This window comes from Centruroides sculpturatus, unplaced genomic scaffold, assembly GCF_000671375.1.
Source record: "Centruroides sculpturatus isolate CEXI.00-Female unplaced genomic scaffold, Cexi_2.0 scaffold55, whole genome shotgun sequence".
Lineage (NCBI taxonomy): Eukaryota > Metazoa > Arthropoda > Arachnida > Scorpiones > Buthidae > Centruroides > Centruroides sculpturatus.
Genome location: NW_019384374.1, coordinates 499,347 through 521,423, shown reverse-complemented (window position 1 = coordinate 521,423; position 22,077 = coordinate 499,347). Strand labels below are relative to the sequence as shown.

General features: G+C 36.0%; 2 protein-coding genes across 2 annotated transcripts; both read left to right on the top strand.

Moving 5' to 3' along the window:
- The first annotated feature begins 5,230 nt into the window (after positions 1-5,230).
- LOC111616108 lies at positions 5,231-12,029 on the top strand. The gene is made up of 6 exons (XM_023357536.1): positions 5,231-5,484; positions 5,564-5,725; positions 8,102-8,267; positions 9,152-9,639; positions 9,717-9,771; positions 10,569-12,029. The coding sequence occupies exons 2-6, from the start codon at positions 5,567-5,569 to the stop codon at positions 10,625-10,627; spliced, it is 927 nt and encodes a 308-aa protein (XP_023213304.1). The 5' UTR covers positions 5,231-5,484; positions 5,564-5,566; the 3' UTR covers positions 10,628-12,029.
- A 6,025-nt stretch (positions 12,030-18,054) lies between these two features.
- LOC111616099 lies at positions 18,055-21,827 on the top strand. The gene is made up of 4 exons (XM_023357533.1): positions 18,055-18,232; positions 19,483-19,970; positions 20,048-20,102; positions 20,242-21,827. Coding segments are annotated over exons 1-4 (603 nt in total). The 5' UTR covers positions 18,055-18,231; the 3' UTR covers positions 20,301-21,827.
- Positions 21,828-22,077: the final 250 nt, after the last annotated feature.

The following is a 22,077-nucleotide window of genomic DNA, read 5'->3' as shown; positions in this document are numbered from 1 at the left end:
TTCACTACAAAATTCCGATGCCCAGGGCCAAGGCTAACGCCAAATTCGTGCCGCATCGAATAGACTAGTGACTAGTGTAATGTTATTTGTTTAATTATTGTACGATATAACGAATAAAATATCTAATTATTCTTAATATAATGTTTTACTATATCGCCCAGAAAATAGTTTTCCGCTCTCCAAAATATAAATTGTTACTAATCGCCCCCTCAACATGGAAAAACGCCCCCGTTGAGAAACACTGCTTTAGAATTATATTGTCGTTCTGGTTTGACACTATTGTATTACCTTACCTTACTGCGTTAGTAATCTATGAACACGGATAAAATATCGTACTAGATAACCACAAATTACTTCCATTTAATTCCGTCTAGAGGTGAATCGTAACATCAAACTTATATAACAGTTCTGTAGGAAGTGTATATTAAGATCAGCCTATATAATTGATGTAACTCTAGCGATATTTAAGATAATTTCGATATTAAAAGGTACGGAACCAACCGTACAAAGCCAGAATAGGTAAATTGAGCGAATAAATGTTAAATATGTAAATGATGTTAATTGTTAAACGTGTGAAAAGGGTACGCAAATTGCTATAAAATTACTAAATGATTAAAATTGTAATGGAAGTTTTAATCAATTAATAATTTTACCAACGATTCTGTTTTGTATGCTTATAAAAAGCAAATAAAATGTTACTGAAATTTTGAATTTTTTGTATAAGAGTATGACGTAAAAAGACAAACATATAATTTTTAATAAGAAAAGTGGGTTAGTTACTTCTGTTTATCGAATAAAATTCAGCCTAATTCATTCGCTTCTTCAATTAATATTTTTCATGTAATCAGGGAATTAATTATATTCTATTTTAAATAGGTCCCGACTTTAGTACGTTGCAGTTATTTGAAGAACTAACACCGAATGCGAGAGAATGAAGGAGACATTCCCACTGGAGAGAAACAGTTGAGAAGTTCACAAAACAGTTAAAAGAAAATTAATTATTTAAAAGACAATTTATGCCGTTTTAATATGGGTATAGAACTTTATAATTAGTGAGTCAAGCTTATGTTCTGGTAGTTTATCTTTGAATGATAGCTTATTATGACTCGTTACCTGTTGAAAATGAGTTAAATTCTTTTAAAATTTGGCAATAATTTTATTAGAAAGTCATTTAAGTTTAGAATAGTTAAAAAAAAATTATATATGTTATTTTGAATTCCGAATCTGTATTTGATAATGACAAATCCCAAAATTCATTTTTATCAAGTACAGATTCAGAGAAACAAAACTAAAAATTGTACGAATGACGTTTGGAAAATAAGAAATTCCTTTATAAATCTTTACAAAGTGTATAAAGAAATTTGCCTTATTTTGCAAACCCTGGCACAGGTTACGCCATTAATTCTCAACTTTACAAGATTTAAGTGTGCGAAACATTTATAATTTTATTCCACTTTGCTGGTATACAGAGTGATCAAATGAAAACAAATTCACGAGAGTGCTAAGTACCTATAACACGAAGAGTTAGTTAACTCTAAGAACCAGCAACGCTCGGCTACACAGAATGGCCTAAACGCCTCGCCCCACCTCTCGGATGTGGCACGGGGCGTTTAGACGAGTGCGGTTCTGTTTTCGATCGCTCACTCGGTGTTTACGAATTATTTTAATTATGAAATGTAATTGAATTATAAAGTATAATAACACCAATTTCTTCTTTTTCGGCGCACGTAATCGCCGATATTCCCTATTGCGGAGCCACGTCGGCAGATCCTCGATAACCGTTGCGTGGATCGTTTAGAGCCGAGTTCGTTCAAAAGTAATAAGGAATGTCGGCGGTTTCGTGGTCGAATAAAGCAAAAATTGGTGTAATTTTACTTTATAGTTAGAATTTCCCGAAACCGTTGTTAATGAATTGTTTCGGAATGCAAAGATGATATTTGAGTGGGATTTTATCCGTTGCTCTTCAGTAGATAAATGCCTTAGTATTCGACAAGCCTGTTATCGTATTTTCTGCTTTATGTTACTCGTTCTGAAAAGTAAGCGATAAATATCTCCACTCAAATGATTAATCCTCGCATTCCGATGGAGTTCACTGACAAAATTTCGTGAAATTCTAATCTAAAATTTGCGTATTTTTAAATTATGATATATATTCAAAATATATGAAAAATGTTCCATAATTATGTTCGTGCGAAATGTTAATTAATTGTGATTAATCTAATTTTAATTATAAAAATTGTGCATTTATTTTATAATTTATGCACTCAGTCAATTGGTATGTATTAAATACGATAAAGTAAAATTTAGTCAATAATCAGCGTGTATGTTATGGAAAATACAGACCATTTCGAGTAGGTCTTCATTAAAAAGTATTTTGATTTTCTGCTTGTAATTACAAAATTTATACAATAGAACAGTGTTTCTCAACCTCTAACGAATCGTCGCCCCCTTCAACGTAGTATCGCCCCTTCACTACAAAATTCCGATGCCCAGGGCCAAGGCTAACGCCAAATTCGTGCCGCATCGAATAGACTAGTGACTAGTGTAATGTTATTTGTTTAATTATTGTACGATATAACGAATAAAATATCTAATTATTCTTAATATAATGTTTTACTATATCGCCCAGAAAATAGTTTTCCGCTCTCCAAAATATAAATTGTTACTAATCGCCCCCTCAACATGGAAAAACGCCCCCGTTGAGAAACACTGCTTTAGAATTATATTGTCGTTCTGGTTTGACACTATTGTATTACCTTACCTTACTGCGTTAGTAATCTATGAACACGGATAAAATATCGTACTAGATAACCACAAATTACTTCCATTTAATTCCGTCTAGAGGTGAATCGTAACATCAAACTTATATAACAGTTCTGTAGGAAGTGTATATTAAGATCAGCCTATATAATTGATGTAACTCTAGCGATATTTAAGATAATTTCGATATTAAAAGGTACGGAACCAACCGTACAAAGCCAGAATAGGTAAATTGAGCGAATAAATGTTAAATATGTAAATGATGTTAATTGTTAAACGTGTGAAAAGGGTACGCAAATTGCTATAAAATTACTAAATGATTAAAATTGTAATGGAAGTTTTAATCAATTAATAATTTTACCAACGATTCTGTTTTGTATGCTTATAAAAAGCCAATAAAATGTTACTGAAATTTTGAATTTTTTGTATAAGAGTATGACGTAAAAAGACAAACATATAATTTTTAATAAGAAAAGTGGGTTAGTTACTTCTGTTTATCGAATAAAATTCAGCCTAATTCATTCGCTTCTTCAATTAATATTTTTCATGTAATCTGTCAAATTTTAGATATAGACTAATATAATATTTAAGACACGTGTACAGGTATATGGCAGAATTTTTTATGTNACTTATTTCATAAATTGTTTAATATAATATAATACATTTCTATGCTTTCTAATATAATAAATACATTATCTAACACATAGGAAATTTGTGATCTCGGAAAGTAATGAAGATATATACTGTATATATATTTCCTCGCGCCCATCGTAGGTTCGACCATCTACAATAGGATCGGCAGGGTGAGGATATGGATTTATAAATAAGGATAGGCTCGTGCGAAAATTTACCGTAGCCACTATAAAGCGCAGACCCGAAAAGTGAATACGAAAGACAAACTGCGCCTTTTCTCGTTTCAATAAATGCTAAAATAAAGAATGTCCGGCGAGTCTAGTCCCGAATTTACAGAGCCCCTCCCTCATCATCCCGCTACTCTTATTGCCAGGCCTGGCGTAATTAGTGATGGGTACGATTAAAAACACCCCGCTAACGCCTCTTTCTTACGATTACTTTCATAGTTAAAATTTAAAAAAATAATTAGAAAAACTCATTTTGCCTGCCAAATGATCTTCACACGTTTATTCGACGATCTGTAAAAGTACAATACTTTTTATACGTATTCCTACGGCAGACCGAAGATGTTTTAATACGTACGCTAAGTAAAACACCGACGTAATCCTATTTTAATTCTTTTTCTAATAATGTATTATTTAATTAATCGGGCCTTTAGGTTCGTCGTTTCCCCCTTTTTCGACGATGTTACACGACCGATGGTACGCGGTCCGTGTCACACGGACACGCATCATTCTTCATTGACAAGAGAGGAGGAGAACCAATAGATGATTAATCGTGCATTTTACAAATTACCTCACCTTCCTCCGGAACTAAAGCATGATTGGTCAAAAACAAAAAAACACAGAAATTAACGCAGAAAAAGATAGAATGAGAGAGTGAGAAAGATTTGAAGGAGTGAGACTGAATTGAGAAGGTGAAAAAGAATATTGGAATAGTGAGAGAGAATTGAGACTGACTGGACTGGCTGGACAGGAGATTGACCAGAAAAGGGACAATCGACCTAGAGAAGGACCAAAGAAAGGAACGAGACGAAAAGAAAGGGGAGAAGACAACTCTTTTCCTGGTATGTTGTGAGTGGCGCAGTTCAGATATCCCCCGTTTTATAGATAGGGATAGGCCATTTTCCTAAATCAGACCTTGTTTTTTTAATAATCAACTTCTTTTTCATTTGTATTTGACTTCGCATTCATCCTCCCGAGAGGCTCATTTCTGGACTTCGGAGTGACTCTTACCCTCGCGCCTTAACTATTTGTTTTTTGTCTAAATCGGAGGTGTGTCCGACAAAACACACTCGGTGGCAGGACCCTACCCTAAACTCGCGAAATCAAAATTTTGACGACCCCCGACGCCCACAATCCAAGAAACAATTTGTTTTCATACAGAGAGCGAGTGCCTCGCATTAAATTATAAATAATTTTTTCAATATTCTGAGCTATAAAATTCCATACCTGCAAAAATGTGAGGTATGGAGTCTTCCATACCTTCCATAGTGGAAACGACACCTCCGTCCACGCGTATTAAAGCCATCTTACTAGGCAACGCACCCATTAACCCATTAACAAAGCGTTTACCTTCGCCCATTGATTTTGTAACAGCCTTTTGCCTATTATGTCTATAGCAAAGCGTTTAACTCGGCAGCGCGACCCGCGTTAAACAACACTAATTATAGGATACTCGTTAGTAATCACATAAAACACCGCGTAAGCTTCTATATACTTAAGAATTAATTAGACCGTAATAAATTACTATATTAAAACAAACAATAAACACATAATTTCCACAATAATTTATACGCATTTAATAGGGAAGGTGCATTGTTAAACGTTTAATATCGGTTTATTTTCTTTAAAAAAATATATACGCTTTCTAACATTTCTATCGGGGGACTCCCCGGATTAAAAATACCATCGAAGCGCAAGCGCGGGACGATATATTATGATGTCACAGAGAGGAAGACGTCTATACGCAAGCGCGACGGGATTTTCCCGGTAGAGGTATAAAAAGTAGAACCGTCGTCGGCCCCGTGTTTGTAACGGCATTTATAACGCTATTCGGAGGCGATTTTGCTCGATTTAAGCGAAGAAAAACGTAAGTTTTTGCTCATTTCTTCGAAAATAATTAATTTTTTTACCCGGAGATGTGTAACAGAAATTTAATGCATTGGTAGGAGATGGTGTATCTAATAGAAGATTTTATTATACCGTCGCTACAAAGTGGAAGATTTGGGAAACTTCTCAAGTGGGACGACGAAAAAAACAGAATATTTAAAGTTTCCGTCTGTCATAAACGTAGCGGCGAATGGTCGGAGGAAGACTGTCGGGTGTTTGTGGTAAGTGTTTCTGGTGTTTACTTTAAAACTAACGGGTTATTTAACCGTTGTTTATCCGTTTCCGCGCAACTAAACAGTGTAGAAATGAAAAGCGATATATCCATCTCGTGCGCTTTTGGCACCCAATTGGACATTCGATCCAGCGCTAAAAGCCATGATAAGTTTCTATAAAATACTGCACGTTTTTTGGTTATTTATATGTTTTCATATGGACTTATACATACGTGTGTGAGCCCGCGGGCCTATCAACGGGCCCGAGCGTAGGAATGAGCGAATTTCGCGCAAAATTACGACTATGTAATTTAATTTCTTAACGCGATTGTTAGGAAAAGCAACATCGCTATAGAAGGGATCGGATGACGTTCTCTCTAAACAAACGGAGAGGAATTTTGACAACAAGGTGGCAAAAGGAAAACATTATTGTGAAAGAGGGACTGCTGCTATTAAACGTCATCGGAAGAAACCTATGCCCGCACCTGGGAATGAACCTTCGACCTGTCAATAGTCGATCGCGCGATCATTTTCCCAAGCATCGAGCGTAAAAGGTGAAGACACCGAAGTTCCGGAAGGTCGTCCCGTACGAAGTTCGAAGGAAGACGAATAGATTAATTAGTGCCCGGAGTAATCGACGACTAGGTGCCAAGTTCGGCGGACCTCCGCCAACGGACTGTCCCGTGCGAGTCAACTATAAGAAGACCCGCCATACAATCGCCAGTCCTCTTCGAATTCTTCTCTCCCCCATGGAACGAACGTCATCTATCGAATAATTTGACCAACGAATATTGAGTTATCTATAGATTATTGTAAACTCTGAGCGGAAGTAGCGACGGAGCAAGGTCATTAGGTCAGTGTACCGGCTGATTAGAAACTTTTGTCAATCCAGTCCGTAGGAGTGTATATGTAACCTCATTTAAACCGCATCTAATCTTAGGTTTAGTTATATAATAAAGTCTTATTGTCTGTTAAAAACTTGTCTCCCGTCACTCCAAAACACGGACACCCGTCGACTTTCCCAACCCTTTCGCCACTAGAAAAAAAACCATCCCAAAGACAAAAAGGGCTCATTCCCTTCGCCCGTATTCTCGCACGTGTAATTTACAGTAATACCTGGTAATTATTTCGCTTTTAAAGTATGCGACTTTATAACGGTAGATGGCACAACAGATTTACTTCCTCGGCGTATTTTATCAACGTGGCCAACGTGTGACGGTGTCGACTTCTCTTCTAAGAGATGTATCAATTTGACCCCTTAAGGACGAAACTGTGGGAGCAGAGGTGTAAATTTCAATGACACATTTTATTTCGGTCCGAATAATTGTCACACAATTTTAAAGAAGATTTCAATAACCTGCACTAAGAAAAAAAAACCCGTGCCGAAAGTTCTACGAAAGTCGTAAACAAACGTTTTATCGATTATTGCAGCGGATTGGATGTAGCGAATATTGTAGGTCTTGCCATTATTTTTTTATACAGTGTAGAGGAGGGGAAACGTTTTTAATCGGAAGGAACTCTTAAGGTCGCGCGATACATAACTGAGTAATTTAGTATACACGCATCAATAATATGCATAAACCGTACTTACAAAAGACACGCGACGTCGCCCACTTTGTTGACAATCGTACGAAAAAACAGAAATGTCATGGAAACTGATAAAAATCGAAAACAAAACATATAACGAGGATATAAAGGTTATTTATTTAAGCTACGTAATTTTAGGAATAATGATAATTAGTACAGTATAAAAATGTTTAAAACACAAAGATTTGACGTACCAGCCACCCTCTACAAAATGAAATTCGTTACTTTGGACCTGGTTAAATTAATATATGATTAATCGTAACAACTAGGACGTGGCGATAGAATTGAGGTGAAGCCGGAAAGAAAGAAGCTATCCCCGCACTCGTTGAGCGCGGAAGAACAAAGTAATCCTCGTTAATTGTTTCCTTCTCGTGTTTTGGACGTTTTTTGCGCCTACCTTCGTTTAGGCGCACGCGATACTATGTTTAATTCCGATCCCTAGGCCCAAATTCCATTAGGCTCGCTCAGTGGCATCAGAAAGCAAGGACATTGTCAATTTAACTCCCGTGTCTTTCGAAAACCCACCAATCCCTATTTTTTACATTTAAGTCGACTCTCGGTACATTTTTGGATTTCTCGTCGTAATTAATGGAAAATGGCAACGTTCGATCAAAATCGATCGAACTGATTTTGAGAACAACGCAATTCTATAAGCCTCATAGAAGAGGCTCGGCTATTCCTCCGCTTCAAATGGATAGTGCGAGCCGCGTAAGACATTCGGTTATAATTTCCAGAAAGAGGAATATTTATTCATCGATTTTAAAAGGATTATATTTATGCATTTTTCTTTAATTGCAGGAATGGGATAGACTAAACAAACGGGAAGATAAAACGGAGAGAAATTTCTATACAAATTCCAGAGGAAGATTCATTAATGCGTTGAACAGATTAAAAGAAAAAGTGAAACAGATCCCCTCTCCGTTGAAAAAGAAGTATAGACTTTATCAACTGATAAATTACGAAAGTAAGTTGTTCATCGGCTGTTTATTAACATCATTTTATGTCTGCAAAAGAATAGTTTCGGCCGTAATTTTATAAAAACAAAAACTGCGCTGGTTATCGTGTCACGGTCACGTCTTCTTTTCATGCCATTGCATTTCTTCGTTTGGGCTTTTTGAAAGTGTCGAATAACAATTAGATTAGAAACGATAGGACGAGTGTTACCGTACGATTAATTAATCTATGAACTCAACCCTAGCACGATTTTTCGGGATTCTCGTAATATAAGGTCCATCCCTAAAATAAGCCGCGGGTAAGATCGTCGGCCGGATGGTCGTATTTAATACGTCCGTTGCAACCCGCGACGGACGTATTGAATTATAAAATAATAATATTAATCTAAAATTAAACATTAAATAATTATTATTACTGACGTTAATACTTAAAATAAATAATAATATAAATTACAATTAACATCTAAATAGGGGCAGTTTATGTAGAGAGTCCGGTTGCGTTACCATCTCGTAAAACCTGACCACGCTTAGGCCGATATAATAGAGTTTACTGAAAGGAACTTCTTGAATGTATGGATGACACGACCACCACCGACCCAGTGGATAAAACCACCCAACACTTGGTAGTTGGTCGCGGGTTTGCGCCCGTCCGACGGTCCGACTACGCGGAGTTTTCTGAGTATTTTCGTATTTATAATAATTAGGAGACAGTTTCCCATAAAAGTCCTCCCGGGAGGAATCTGCCTTCGGCGGATCGTCCAGGTATCTCCAAATAAATCAGACTTATCGATGATATTTTGTCCAAGATCATTTCTTACGTTTAACTTTTAAAATTTTATAATTGATTTTATGTATTACGATCAAATGTTTACGTATTATTATTTATTTACTTTAGTGACTGAAACGGAAGAACTGGCAGAACTGCAGAGAAGTGTAAACCAACAAAGTTCCTTGCAGACTGGAGAAGAAATATCAATCGTTCCGACGGGAGAATACGAGCAACTTCCCGAACCGGACGAAAGAAGTTTATTTCATGAGCTAAATGAATGGTCAGACCATTCAGTAAATTCAGTTAGTAGTTCAGAAAGCTCGTCTGTATTGTCCGAAAATGAAGATTTGTTGAATTCGCCATCGTCAAACGACACGCAATATGGCTTATCTCCTCTGCCTTCAGACTCGGAAATGTATTTAGATTTAATGCAGTTTATTGAAGAGCAGTTGAATTTTTCAACAGATACGAGTTCGGGAAGCGAGCAAGATTTAGATAATCTTCGGACGGATCTCTTGACAGATGATAATATATTATTGCACGATCCTCTTCTTTCTGAGAATAATCCAGGCAATATTGGTTCATTTTATGAAAATGGCATCACCTCTGATAATGTAAGTGGTAATATTTAAGTTTTACCATAAACTTTGAGTTTGTCGCAGTGTATTTCATTGTTTATTTCTTAATACAGAGACCGGAAAATCAGTCAGGGGAAAATGAAGTAAACATCTTTCTGGAATTTGACAGTAAGTTACATTTCATTAGCAAAATTTAATAATTTCCCGTGCTAATTTTCTTCTAACAACGCGTAGATGTTATATTTATAAAATAATATAAAATATAAGTTACATTTTATGTCAAAAATGTAGCAACGAGTTGTGTAACTTTTCCGGCAAGAAAGTAAAAATTGCGTGTGTCGCCATCTGTTACGAGATTTTGTTTTAAAACCTTCTTATATTGTTAATTATTATAAAATGACAAGAAGGTTAATTCCGAAAATAGAGACAAGGGTTTTTTTTTAATAAAAGCTATTATAATGGTAATAATGGTAAAACCACACTCGAAATACCATACGTGACTTCATCTATCCGACCACCGCTCCGACCTTTAACCACCAAAACTTAATAGCATGAATTCCTTTAATACTTAAAAAATATTTCAAAACTTACAGAAAGGTTTTTATCTTTATGTAAGTTTTGAAATATTTTTGATAAGAGGAACAGAAGTTATTAAGGTTTAAATTCACCCATCCACACGCATTAACTTTCATACATAGAGAAAACCAGGAATTTATTTTGAACTTCTCCACATTTCAAGGTTTTTCCAAGCCTAAAAGTGTAAATATATTTTGGGTCGTGGGTTAAAATTTCATTTTAGTCTCCTCGATAAAGTTGGCAGAAATTCTTCTAAGGTGTATCGATGGTGTTTACGCGATGCGCCGAATAGTGGAATCAATATAATTAAAATTATTTAAGATTTCTTAATAATTAGTTATAGTTTACTTTTATATTAAATGGAATTAATTTTATTTTATTTTAAATAGGTCCCGACCTCAGTACATTGCAATTATTTGAAGAACTAACACGGGATGCGAGAGAATGAAGGAGACATTCCCACCCGAGAGAAACAGTTGAGAACTTCACAGAACAGTTAAAAGAAAATTAATTATTCAAAAGACAATTTATGCCGTTTCAATTTGGGTATAGAACTATAATTATTGAATGGTAGGTTATTACGACTCGTTACCTGTTAAAAATGAGTTAAATTCTTTTAAGATTTGGCAATAATTTCGTTAGAAAGTCTTTTAAGTTTGGAATATTTTTAAAAAATTATATATGTTATTTTGAATTCCGAATCTGTATTTGATAGTGACAAATCCCAAAATTCATCTTTATCAAATACAGATTCAGAGAAACAAAACTAAAAATTGGACGAATGACGTTTGGAAAATAAGAAATTCCTTTATCAATCTTTACAAACTGTATAAAGAAATTTGCCTTATTTTCCAAATCCTGGCACAGGTTACGCCATTACTTCTCAACTTTACAAGATTTAAGTGTGCGAAACGTTTATAATTTTATTCCACTTTGCTGGTATACAGAGTGATCAAATGAAAACAGAATTGACGAGAGTGCTAAGTGCCTATAACACAAGAGTTAGTGGACTCTTAAGAGCCAGCAACGCTCGGCTACACGGAATGGCCTAAACGCCTCGGATGTGGCATGGGGCGTTTAGACGAGTGCGGTTCTGTTTTCGACCGCTCACTCGGTGTTTACAAATTATTTTAATTATGAAATGTAATTGAATTATAAAGTATAATAACACCAATTTCTTCTTTCTCGGCGCACGTAATCGCCGATATTCCCCTTTGCGGAGCAACGTCCGCAGATCCTCGGTAACCGTTGCGTGGATCGTTTAGAGCCGAGTTTGTTCAAAAGTAATAAGGAATGTCGGCGGTTTCGTGGCCGAATAAGGCAAAAATTGGTGTAATTTTACTTTATAGTTAGAATTTCCCGAAACCGTTGTTAATGAATTGTTTCGGAATGCAAAGATGATATTTGAGTGGGATTTTATCCGTTGCTCTTCAGTAGATAAATGCCTTAATGATATAATGTAGTATTCAACAAGCCTGTTATCGTGTTTTGTGCTTTATGTTACTCGTTCTGAAAAGTAAGTGATAAATATCTCCACTCAAATGATTCATCCTCGCATTCCGACGGAGTTCACTGACAAAATTTCGTGAAATTCTAATCTAAAATTTGTGTATTTTTAAATTATGATATATATTCAAAATATATGAAAAATGTTCCATAATTATGTTCGTGCGAAATGTTAATTAATTGAGCGAATAAATGTTAAATATGTAAATGATGTTAATTGTTAAACGTGTGAAAATGGTACGTAAATTGCTATAAAATTACTAAATGATTAAAATTGTAATGGTAGTTTTAATCAATTAATAATTTTACCAACGATTCTGTTTTGTATGCTTATAAAAAGCCAATAAAATGTTACTGAAATTTTGAATTTTTTGTATAAGAGTATGACGTAAAAAGACAAACATATAATTTTTAATAAGAAAAGTGGGTTAGTTACTTCTGTTTATCGAATAAAATTCAGCCTAATTCATTCGCTTCTTCAATTAATATTTTTCATGTAATCTGTCAAATTTTAGATATAGACTAATATAATATTTAAGACACGTGTACAGGTATATGGCAGAATTTTTTATGTTATGTATCTGTGCACGTGATTTTCATTGTGTGACGTTACTGGCAGTTAACACGCGAACTGGTTAAACGACACGGCGACCACTTCATTTTAATATTGCTACAAAAAAAAAAAATAATAATAATTGATTCCGATAACGTTTTATAAACGATAAGCAGGGGATTTTTCGGGAATTGAACAAAATAATTATTTAAGACTGTGTTTTTTAATTAATAAAGAAACATTCTATGTACTTGTTCAAAAACAAGGGAAGAGGGGCCCGCTAAGGAGCTAAAGGGGCCTCGCTCTACTCCCGAGCCCCATTATAAGCTCTGGAAAGTCTGGTGTTTTAATTGCTACATTGTACGTACATTTGCGTCCTTATCTAGCCTCGTACAAGGAAAATTTCAGCGTGGTTGTTTGTATTAGATCAGACCTGTATTATACGTGTATGATAGTTTTGCTTTATTTATATACGGAAACGGAAGAGGTCGTTAATGGGAAACTGGCCCCCGTTTAGGTGTTACCAACGCGAAGGAAACCCCGAAAACGCCAAGCGATCAGTTCGTTGGCCAGGCACGAACCTACGACCAGTGTTCAGTGGTTTTATCCATTTTTAATAAATTTATATACCTTCAGAAGTGTTCAATCTATTGAACACTTCTAAAGTTATAGAAGAGGAGAGAAAGTATACACGGAAGATATGGACAATTTGCATGTTTCTTCTATTAAATGTACAGTTTTTATTGTCTGCGGGTGATTATGTATATGTTAATGGAATTGCGGCTTCGTGTTCTTTGACACGAATATTTAAACTTCTGCCCGTTTCCCCTACATAATGTTTTGGGGAATCACACTTGCATTCCAATTTATATACTATTCCTTTTTCACCTAAGTCACTCAAAGGTGGTTGAGTTTTTGTTATTTTTTATCATCAAATGTCGCATTTTAATATTTAAAATTGGAGCTTATTTACTTTCATTCAACTGTTTTACTTTAAATCTATTTCTTATATATTTGTGAAACCATAAACGAGTGACATATCTTGTAAACAGAACCGGAGAAATAGGGTGCTATAGAATTTAATTGTCACATTCCCGGTCGTAGATCGCGAGGGAGAGTAAAGAAGTGACAGAAGGGGAGTTTTGCGGTCACCCTACACCGAGCGTGACCCTACCATCGGGGAGAGCGGAGCGTGTGGGGTGTTCGACAACTCCCGCGATCCTAGGAACAGATCGGGGATCGATAAAGATGGGAGAGACCACTAGTTCGGACCAACCAGAAAGCGGGATTTTGGAGGGAAATTGTATAAAAGTCCAGGTCAAGATCATCCGGCCGAGGAAAAATCGATCTTCGAAGTTCCGAGCGACCGACGAAGAGGACTCAACTTCCAACCGTCGCCGGATAGGACATTTCAGCCGCGGGCCCTCCAACCTCCAAGATTTACTTCACGGCGAATCAAAACGAACTCTTCGTCTTCCTTTTAGTGTGACATCTTTCGACAGGGTCTTCGCTGTACCCTTGTTCACTGTACCGCTGTACTATGTTTATTATCTTATTAAACGAGAAACTTGTCAATCCGTGTGAATCTGTGTCCTGCACCACTAATCCCATACGTTTTTAAATTCTCGCGTCATTCTGACCGATCGCGGATAAAGCGAGTATTCCCGTCTTTCACTCACAAGTAAGATAGACCATCGTCGGGCAGTGTCCTTACAGCAGCATCCTCCCAAAACGGAAAGGAAAACACATCTTTCCCTCTAATTACAGGCTACCATCCCGAGGAAGTCGTAATTAAACTCTTCGAGCAGAGTCGGGCCCGGCATCGGATGGAGGAGGTGTATATCTCCCCGAGACTCGAATTCGGTTCCAACCGGGAGAAAAAAGAGGGAAGATCGTAACCAATAAGAATATGATTTGTATAAAAACTCGTGTCCCCAAAGTCACGGGTTCTTTTCCCCACCCAGAGATCCATACAGTTTTTCTTCAGAGAGATCCCTAGAAAGGGTCTTTCTGAAGAAAAAACGGGACCTCTGAACAAGCTCTTTCGAATGGAAAAAGGTGTAGTTGGATCAGAAGAATCCATCAACGTCTTTTTCTTCCCAATAGATTGATCACTGGGCCACAGATCTTCCAAAAGACCCAACGGTGTTGCATTCACCATAAGTGCTACCGTCTTAGAGAAGGGCCGACGAAGCAACTCGACTTTCTCAATCCTTTATTCACCCTTCCTTCAGCATTGCCAGAGAAGATACTGTACAGTACAAACATCCTTTCTGCCAGATTTCCTTATCCGAAGATCCGACGTCTTCTAACACTTTCCCTTCCAACCGATTTGGAGTTGAAGTTTTTCTCCCCAATCCTCCTCAAATAACCTTCATAATAATTTACGATTGTGCAAATTTACAATCGTGAGTTAGGCCTATTTGAGATTTTTTTTACCATTGTTTACGTCCTTTGCTGGAATTTAATGGCGCGATAAACGTCATCGTAATGCAAAAACAGAGTCGCCAATCAGAGTCCATATTTGCATGTTTAAGTGTTTACTGTCTCTACTTGTAATCGTTCGACGTCGCGAACGAAGGCGTAACCGAGGAGGTGGTCCGAGCACGGTTAGGACCGCCTAAAACGTATCGCAATGGCCTCGTGTACACGAAGACTCCTCCCAAGACTGTAGCAGTTGTTTCACTTCAACATTCGGTGATTTAGTGTGTTTCCTGTTAGTGATGCGCGAAGTAAGTATAGAAGGTGGATCTTACTAATTAACCGCTTCCTAACGAATTATTTTAACGAATAAAATCTACACAAACTGAAAAATGTTCTAAATGTAGGCCTATCTGGAACACACGCACAAAACACACAAAGAAACAAAGCACACAAGAACACGGTTAACTGACTTTCGAAGCATCCGTAACTCGACTCGGGTCGTATGCTTAAAAAATAACATCGCTGCGGAAGTGAATAAAAGATCGCTTATCCGCTCGTCACTTATTTGTTAGGCGCACCTAATCAGTGTTTCTCCACTTCGAGGGAACTGCGCCGCCATCCAATTGCGGGCGAAGAGCAATTGCCAGGGGCTATTCCCTCGTAGCTGATAGGTGAGTGCACCCAACTCGGAGGTGATTTGCAATTTCGTTTCGTGGTGGAGTATTAGCTTATTTAGAAAATAAAAATAAAGTTAATTTAAACTTTCATTGTAAGTTATCGATTTCGTCTATTTTAATTCCGCGATTCTCTAGTGTTATGATTATCAATATACGTCTGTTGTCCAGGCAACCGTGTCTCGTTCCTCTATACACTAATCAACACGAGCGCCGACTGTAAGGGGTCGGAGTCCATTCGGCCCCCAAAGTTGAAAGATAAGTATTATTATTATTATAATTTTCTTTATCCTCTAACTTTGAGCGACTCGGTACCGCTTAAATTGTTATTGGGAGCCGAACGGGTCTGGTCCTTTAAACTTGGCGCTTATACTTGAACGTAATCCTATAATTTAAATACAGACTTAAAATTTGTAAATTGACTCCATTCTTTTTGTATTCGGAACTGTCAAGAGGGGGAAGAAGCTGGGGACTTTTCTTCTGGTTCTGAGAAAATTTAGCTGTAGTGGTTTCATATTTAATACAAATATACTTTATTACACATACGTAGGACATTATTACTATGAAATGGTTATCACACACCTGAAACTATTAAAACCTTACGTATCCCTAAAATGCGTGTTAGCCCCTGGTGTTAATGGCCTTCTTACGTTAGATGAAAAACATTTATAAAATATAAGGCAAAATTATCCTAAAGAATTTATTACAAGACGTTAAAATTATAAACTATTAACAATTAAAATGTTTAAAACCGTACACTTAGCTGTCGATAGCTTTACACGTGCTCTGTGAACGTCTCGACAACATATTACGCAACACGGCGGATGTCTAAAAGGGGTGTAGTTTCACAGATGTTGCTACGATTTATGTTAGTTCGCCACTCGATCGCTTTGCTAGAAGCCATCGAGTGTGGCCTTGGTTATACAATCTACAAGGTGTCCCATGAACGAGGAACCGTAGGAGTTGTTTTCTGGTAAAACAGGATATCGAGTAAGGAGGAAAGAATTCAACTTTTTAAACATTATTTGCCTACTCGAGCCTTAATTTATTCAGGACTTATTACACTTGTAGACAAAGAATATTTTGAAACGAATTAAGGACAAGAAGCTAACTTTATAAAAAAAAATCAAGTGATCTTGACGGTGTGAACCCACAGTCAGCGAGAATTTGCCAAAGAGTTAAATAGGCTGCTTTCGGATCGCTGTATGCCATTGGTGGAAAATCTGTGGGTCTGGCCACGAAAATAAATTGAATTTCTCCTTTCTTTACTCGGCATCGTACCTGTACTCAACATTACCTGTAAAAGTGTAAACGTAGATCGGCATAACTCCTACAATATTATATTAAATAAAGCTTCTAGCCCGACTTTAATTTAGGTTGAATTAGTTAGACTAATAAATAGGGTTGTAATAAACTAGAAGTAATCCTTAGTCAAATTAATAGACTAAATATAGACATATGGTACTATACCCCATTAACAGTTGTAGAGATCAAAAATCCCTCGTAGTATTAGTAATTGTATCCAAAGACACGATGTTAATATTATATAAAAGATTGTATTAAAATCCATAATTAATTTTAAAAAAATAGGGGGCAATTTGAATAACATTGGAAAATTGGATAAGGATTGTGAAGAATATTTAAATAGAAAAATTAAAAAATTAGAAAGTAAGTTAAGTTACCGATTATTTTTAAATAAAGAACAATGGAAAAACAAATTATTACTTAATTATAATGATGTAGAGATCCCACCTGATATCAAAGATACTCTGATTTTAGGATAAAGTTCAAATCTAATATACCTTTATATATAAAAAAAGAACACTTTTCAGATGTATATTAACAAAATTAAAGAGAGTGAAGCTACAGGAGGGGTGGAATGACATCATATCACAAAACCTTGAAACAGATATTGGAGTGAAAGTCACATGGCATTGTAAAAGGAAATTGTAACAAAGGCGTGGCTCTATATTGTTTTATGGTTTTGTTTGGTTTAAAAGTCTTATTTATTATTATAATAACAGCGAGTGAAAAGATCGAATTGACACATTAATAAAATAAACGTTTTATATTATTTTTCTGCACGTCTTCGGGGGCAAACAATCGTTCGCATTCTGTAAGAGGTATTCGGCATATACAATAATAAAGTGTTGTAAGATGATTAAAACGCATCGATTTACTTAAACTAGGCCCACATTTCGTATTAAAATCCTACGGACCGAAATAAAAAATATTTAAAAGCACCTTAAATATTATTACTATATCTTGTAAGAGTAAAAACGTATTAAAGAAAATACAGAAAATAAATTGATTCGTTTACCTCTCGGTTAATTCGAATATAATAAAACTAAAATATAATTAAGCTAGAAGTTTTGTATTATTTAAATGTATAAACGGTATCTAAATGTGACACTGTATGAATTTTTGTAGTGACGTAATAATATATTCTGACGCCACAAAATAACACCAACGTCTGTGTTATTCGCCAGATCTTATCGATGCTTCCCGTCGAGTGTCCGAGAAGATAAAAAAAAAAAAAACCGTTAAACATTAGATAATTGGTCCCCGATAAACGTGTTAGTCTCGTGACATTTTCCGTATTATTATNTTCCTCCGCTTCAAATGGATAGTGCGAGCCGCGTAAGACATTCGGTTATAATTTCCAGAAAGAGGAATATTTATTCATCGATTTTAAAAGGATTATATTTATGCATTTTTCTTTAATTGCAGGAATGGGATAGACTAAACAAACGGGAAGATAAAACGGAGAGAAATTTCTATACAAATTCCAGAGGAAGATTCATTAATGCGTTGAACAGATTAAAAGAAAAAGTGAAACAGATCCCCTCTCCGTTGAAAAAGAAGTATAGACTTTATCAACTGATAAATTACGAAAGTAAGTTGTTCATCGGCTGTTTATTAACATCATTTTATGTCTGCAAAAGAATAGTTTCGGCCGTAATTTTGTAAAAACAAAAACTGCGCTGGTTATCGTGTCACGGTCACGTCTTCTTTTCATGCCATTGCATTTCTTCGTTTGGGCTTTTTGAAAGTGTCGAATAACAATTAGATTAGAAACGATAGGACGAGTGTTACCGTACGATTAATTAATCTATGAAAACTAACGGGTTATTTAACCGTTGTTTATCCGTTTCCGCGCAACTAAACAGTGTAGAAATGAAAAGCGATATATCCATCTCGTGCGCTTTTGGCACCCAATTGGACATTCGATCCAGCGCTAAAAGCCATGATAAGTTTCTATAAAATACTGCACGTTTTTTGGTTATTTATATGTTTTCATATGGACTTATACATACGTGTGTGAGCCCGCGGGCCTATCAACGGGCCCGAGCGTAGGAATGAGCGAATTTCGCGCAAAATTACGACTATGTAATTTAATTTCTTAACGCGATTGTTAGGAAAAGCAACATCGCTATAGAAGGGATCGGATGACGTTCTCTCTAAACAAACGGAGAGGAATTTTGACAACAAGGTGGCAAAAGGAAAACATTATTGTGAAAGAGGGACTGCTGCTATTAAACGTCATCGGAAGAAACCTATGCCCGCACCTGGGAATGAACCTTCGACCTGTCAATAGTCGATCGCGCGATCATTTTCCCAAGCATCGAGCGTAAAAGGTGAAGACACCGAAGTTCCGGAAGGTCGTCCCGTACGAAGTTCGAAGGAAGACGAATAGATTAATTAGTGCCCGGAGTAATCGACGACTAGGTGCCAAGTTCGGCGGACCTCCGCCAACGGACTGTCCCGTGCGAGTCAACTATAAGAAGACCCGCCATACAATCGCCAGTCCTCTTCGAATTCTTCTCTCCCCCATGGAACGAACGTCATCTATCGAATAATTTGACCAACGAATATTGAGTTATCTATAGATTATTGTAAACTCTGAGCGGAAGTAGCGACGGAGCAAGGTCATTAGGTCAGTGTACCGGCTGATTAGAAACTTTTGTCAATCCAGTCCGTAGGAGTGTATATGTAACCTCATTTAAACCGCATCTAATCTTNATAAATCAGACTTCTCGATGATATTTTGTCCAAGATCATTTCTTACGTTTAACTTTTAAAATTTTATAATTGATTTTATGTATTACGATCAAATGTTTACGTATTATTATTTATTTACTTTAGTGACTGAAACGGAAGAACTGGCAGAACTGCAGAGAAGTGTAAACCAACAAAGTTCCTTGCAGACTGGAGAAGAAATATCAATCGTTCCGACGGGAGAATACGAGCAACTTCCCGAACCAGACGAAAGAAGTTTATTTCATGAGCTAAATGAATGGTCAGACCATTCAGTAAATTCAGTTAGTAGTTCAGAAAGCTCGTCTGTATTGTCCGAAAATGAAGATTTGTTGAATTCGCCAGCGTCAAACGACACGCAATATGGCTTATCTCCTCTGCCTTCAGACTCGGAAATGTATTTAGATTTAATGCAGTTTATTGAAGAGCAGTTGAATTTTTCAACAGATACGAGTTCGGGAAGCGAGCAAGATTTAGATAATCTTCGGACGGATCTCTTGACAGATGATAATATATTATTGCACGATCCTCTTCTTTCTGAGAATAATCCAGGCAATATTGGTTCATTTTATGAAAATGGCATCACCTCTGATAATGTAAGTGGTAATATTTAAGTTTTACCATAAATTTTGAGTTTGTCGCAGCGTATTTCATTGCTTATTTCTTAATACAGAGACCGGAAAATCAGTCAGGGAAAAATGAAGTAAACATCTTTGCGGAATTTGAGAGTGAGTTACATTTCATTAGCAGAATTTAATTAATTCCTATACTAATCCTATTTTACCAACGTGCAGATGTTATATTTATAAAATAATATATAGTTTATTTTTATATTAAAGGGAATTAATTATATTCTATTTTAAATAGGTCCCGACTTTAGTACGTTGCAGTTATTTGAAGAACTAACACCGAATGCGAGAGAATGAAGGAGACATTCCCACTGGAGAGAAACAGTTGAGAAGTTCACAAAACAGTTAAAAGAAAATTAATTATTTAAAAGACAATTTATGCCGTTTTAATATGGGTATAGAACTTTATAATTAGTGAGTCAAGCTTATGTTCTGGTAGTTTATCTTTGAATGATAGCTTATTATGACTCGTTACCTGTTGAAAATGAGTTAAATTCTTTTAAAATTTGGCAATAATTTTATTAGAAAGTCATTTAAGTTTAGAATAGTTAAAAAAAAATTATATATGTTATTTTGAATTCCGAATCTGTATTTGATAATGACAAATCCCAAAATTCATTTTTATCAAGTACAGATTCAGAGAAACAAAACTAAAAATTGTACGAATGACGTTTGGAAAATAAGAAATTCCTTTATAAATCTTTACAAAGTGTATAAAGAAATTTGCCTTATTTTGCAAACCCTGGCACAGGTTACGCCATTAATTCTCAACTTTACAAGATTTAAGTGTGCGAAACATTTATAATTTTATTCCACTTTGCTGTGCAAATGAAAACAGAATTCACGAGAGTGCTAAGTGCCTATAACACGAACAGTTACTGGACTCTAAGAGCCAGCAACACTGGCTACCGGCTGACGGAATGGCCTAAACGCCTGGCCCCACCTCTCGGATGTGGCACGGGGCGTTTAGACGAGTGCGGTTCTGTTTTCGATCGCTCACTCGGTGTTTACGAATTATTTTAATTATGAAATGTAATTGAATTATAAAGTATAATAACACCAATTTCTTCTTTTTCGGCGCACGTAATCGCCGATATTCCCTATTGCGGAGCCACGTCGGCAGATCCTCGATAACCGTTGCGTGGATCGTTTAGAGCCGAGTTCGTTCAAAAGTAATAAGGAATGTCGGCGGTTTCGTGGTCGAATAAAGCAAAAATTGGTGTAATTTTACTTTATAGTTAGAATTTCCCGAAACCGTTGTTAATGAATTGTTTCGGAATGCAAAGATGATATTTGAGTGGGATTTTATCCGTTGCTCTTCAGTAGATAAATGCCTTAGTATTCGACAAGCCTGTTATCGTATTTTCTGCTTTATGTTACTCGTTCTGAAAAGTAAGCGATAAATATCTCCACTCAAATGATTAATCCTCGCATTCCGATGGAGTTCACTGACAAAATTTCGTGAAATTCTAATCTAAAATTTGCGTATTTTTAAATTATGATATATATTCAAAATATATGAAAAATGTTCCATAATTATGTTCGTGCGAAATGTTAATTAATTGTGATTAATCTAATTTTAATTATAAAAATTGTGCATTTATTTTATAATTTATGCACTCAGTCAATTGGTATGTATTAAATACGATAAAGTAAAATTTAGTCAATAATCAGCGTGTATGTTATGGAAGATACAGACCATTTCGAGTAGGTCTTCATTAAAAAGTATTTTGATTTTCTGCTTGTAATTACAAAATTTATACAATAGAACAGTGTTTCTCAACCTCTAACGAATCGTCGCCCCCTTCAACGTAGTATCGCCCCTTCACTACAAAATTCCGATGCCCAGGGCCAAGGCTAACGCCAAATTCGTGCCGCATCGAATAGACTAGTGACTAGTGTAATGTTATTTGTTTAATTATTGTACGATATAACGAATAAAATATCTAATTATTCTTAATATAATGTTTTACTATATCGCCCAGAAAATAGTTTTCCGCTCTCCAAAATATAAATTGTTACTAATCGCCCCCTCAACATGGAAAAACGCCCCCGTTGAGAAACACTGCTTTAG

Excerpts from the sequence above, each read along its gene's own strand:
- LOC111616108 (XM_023357536.1), top strand. The coding sequence starts at position 5,567 with ATGGTGTATCTAATAGAAGATTTTATTATACCGTCGCTACAAAGTGGA. Across the intron at positions 9,640-9,716 it reads ATGGCATCACCTCTGATAAT|AGACCGGAAAATCAGTCAGG; the intron begins GTAAGTGGTAAT and ends TTCTTAATACAG. Across the intron at positions 9,772-10,568 it reads CATCTTTCTGGAATTTGACA|GTCCCGACCTCAGTACATTG; the intron begins GTAAGTTACATT and ends TATTTTAAATAG.
- LOC111616099 (XM_023357533.1), top strand. Across the intron at positions 19,971-20,047 it reads ATGGCATCACCTCTGATAAT|AGACCGGAAAATCAGTCAGG; the intron begins GTAAGTGGTAAT and ends TTCTTAATACAG. Across the intron at positions 20,103-20,241 it reads CATCTTTGCGGAATTTGAGA|GTCCCGACTTTAGTACGTTG; the intron begins GTGAGTTACATT and ends TATTTTAAATAG.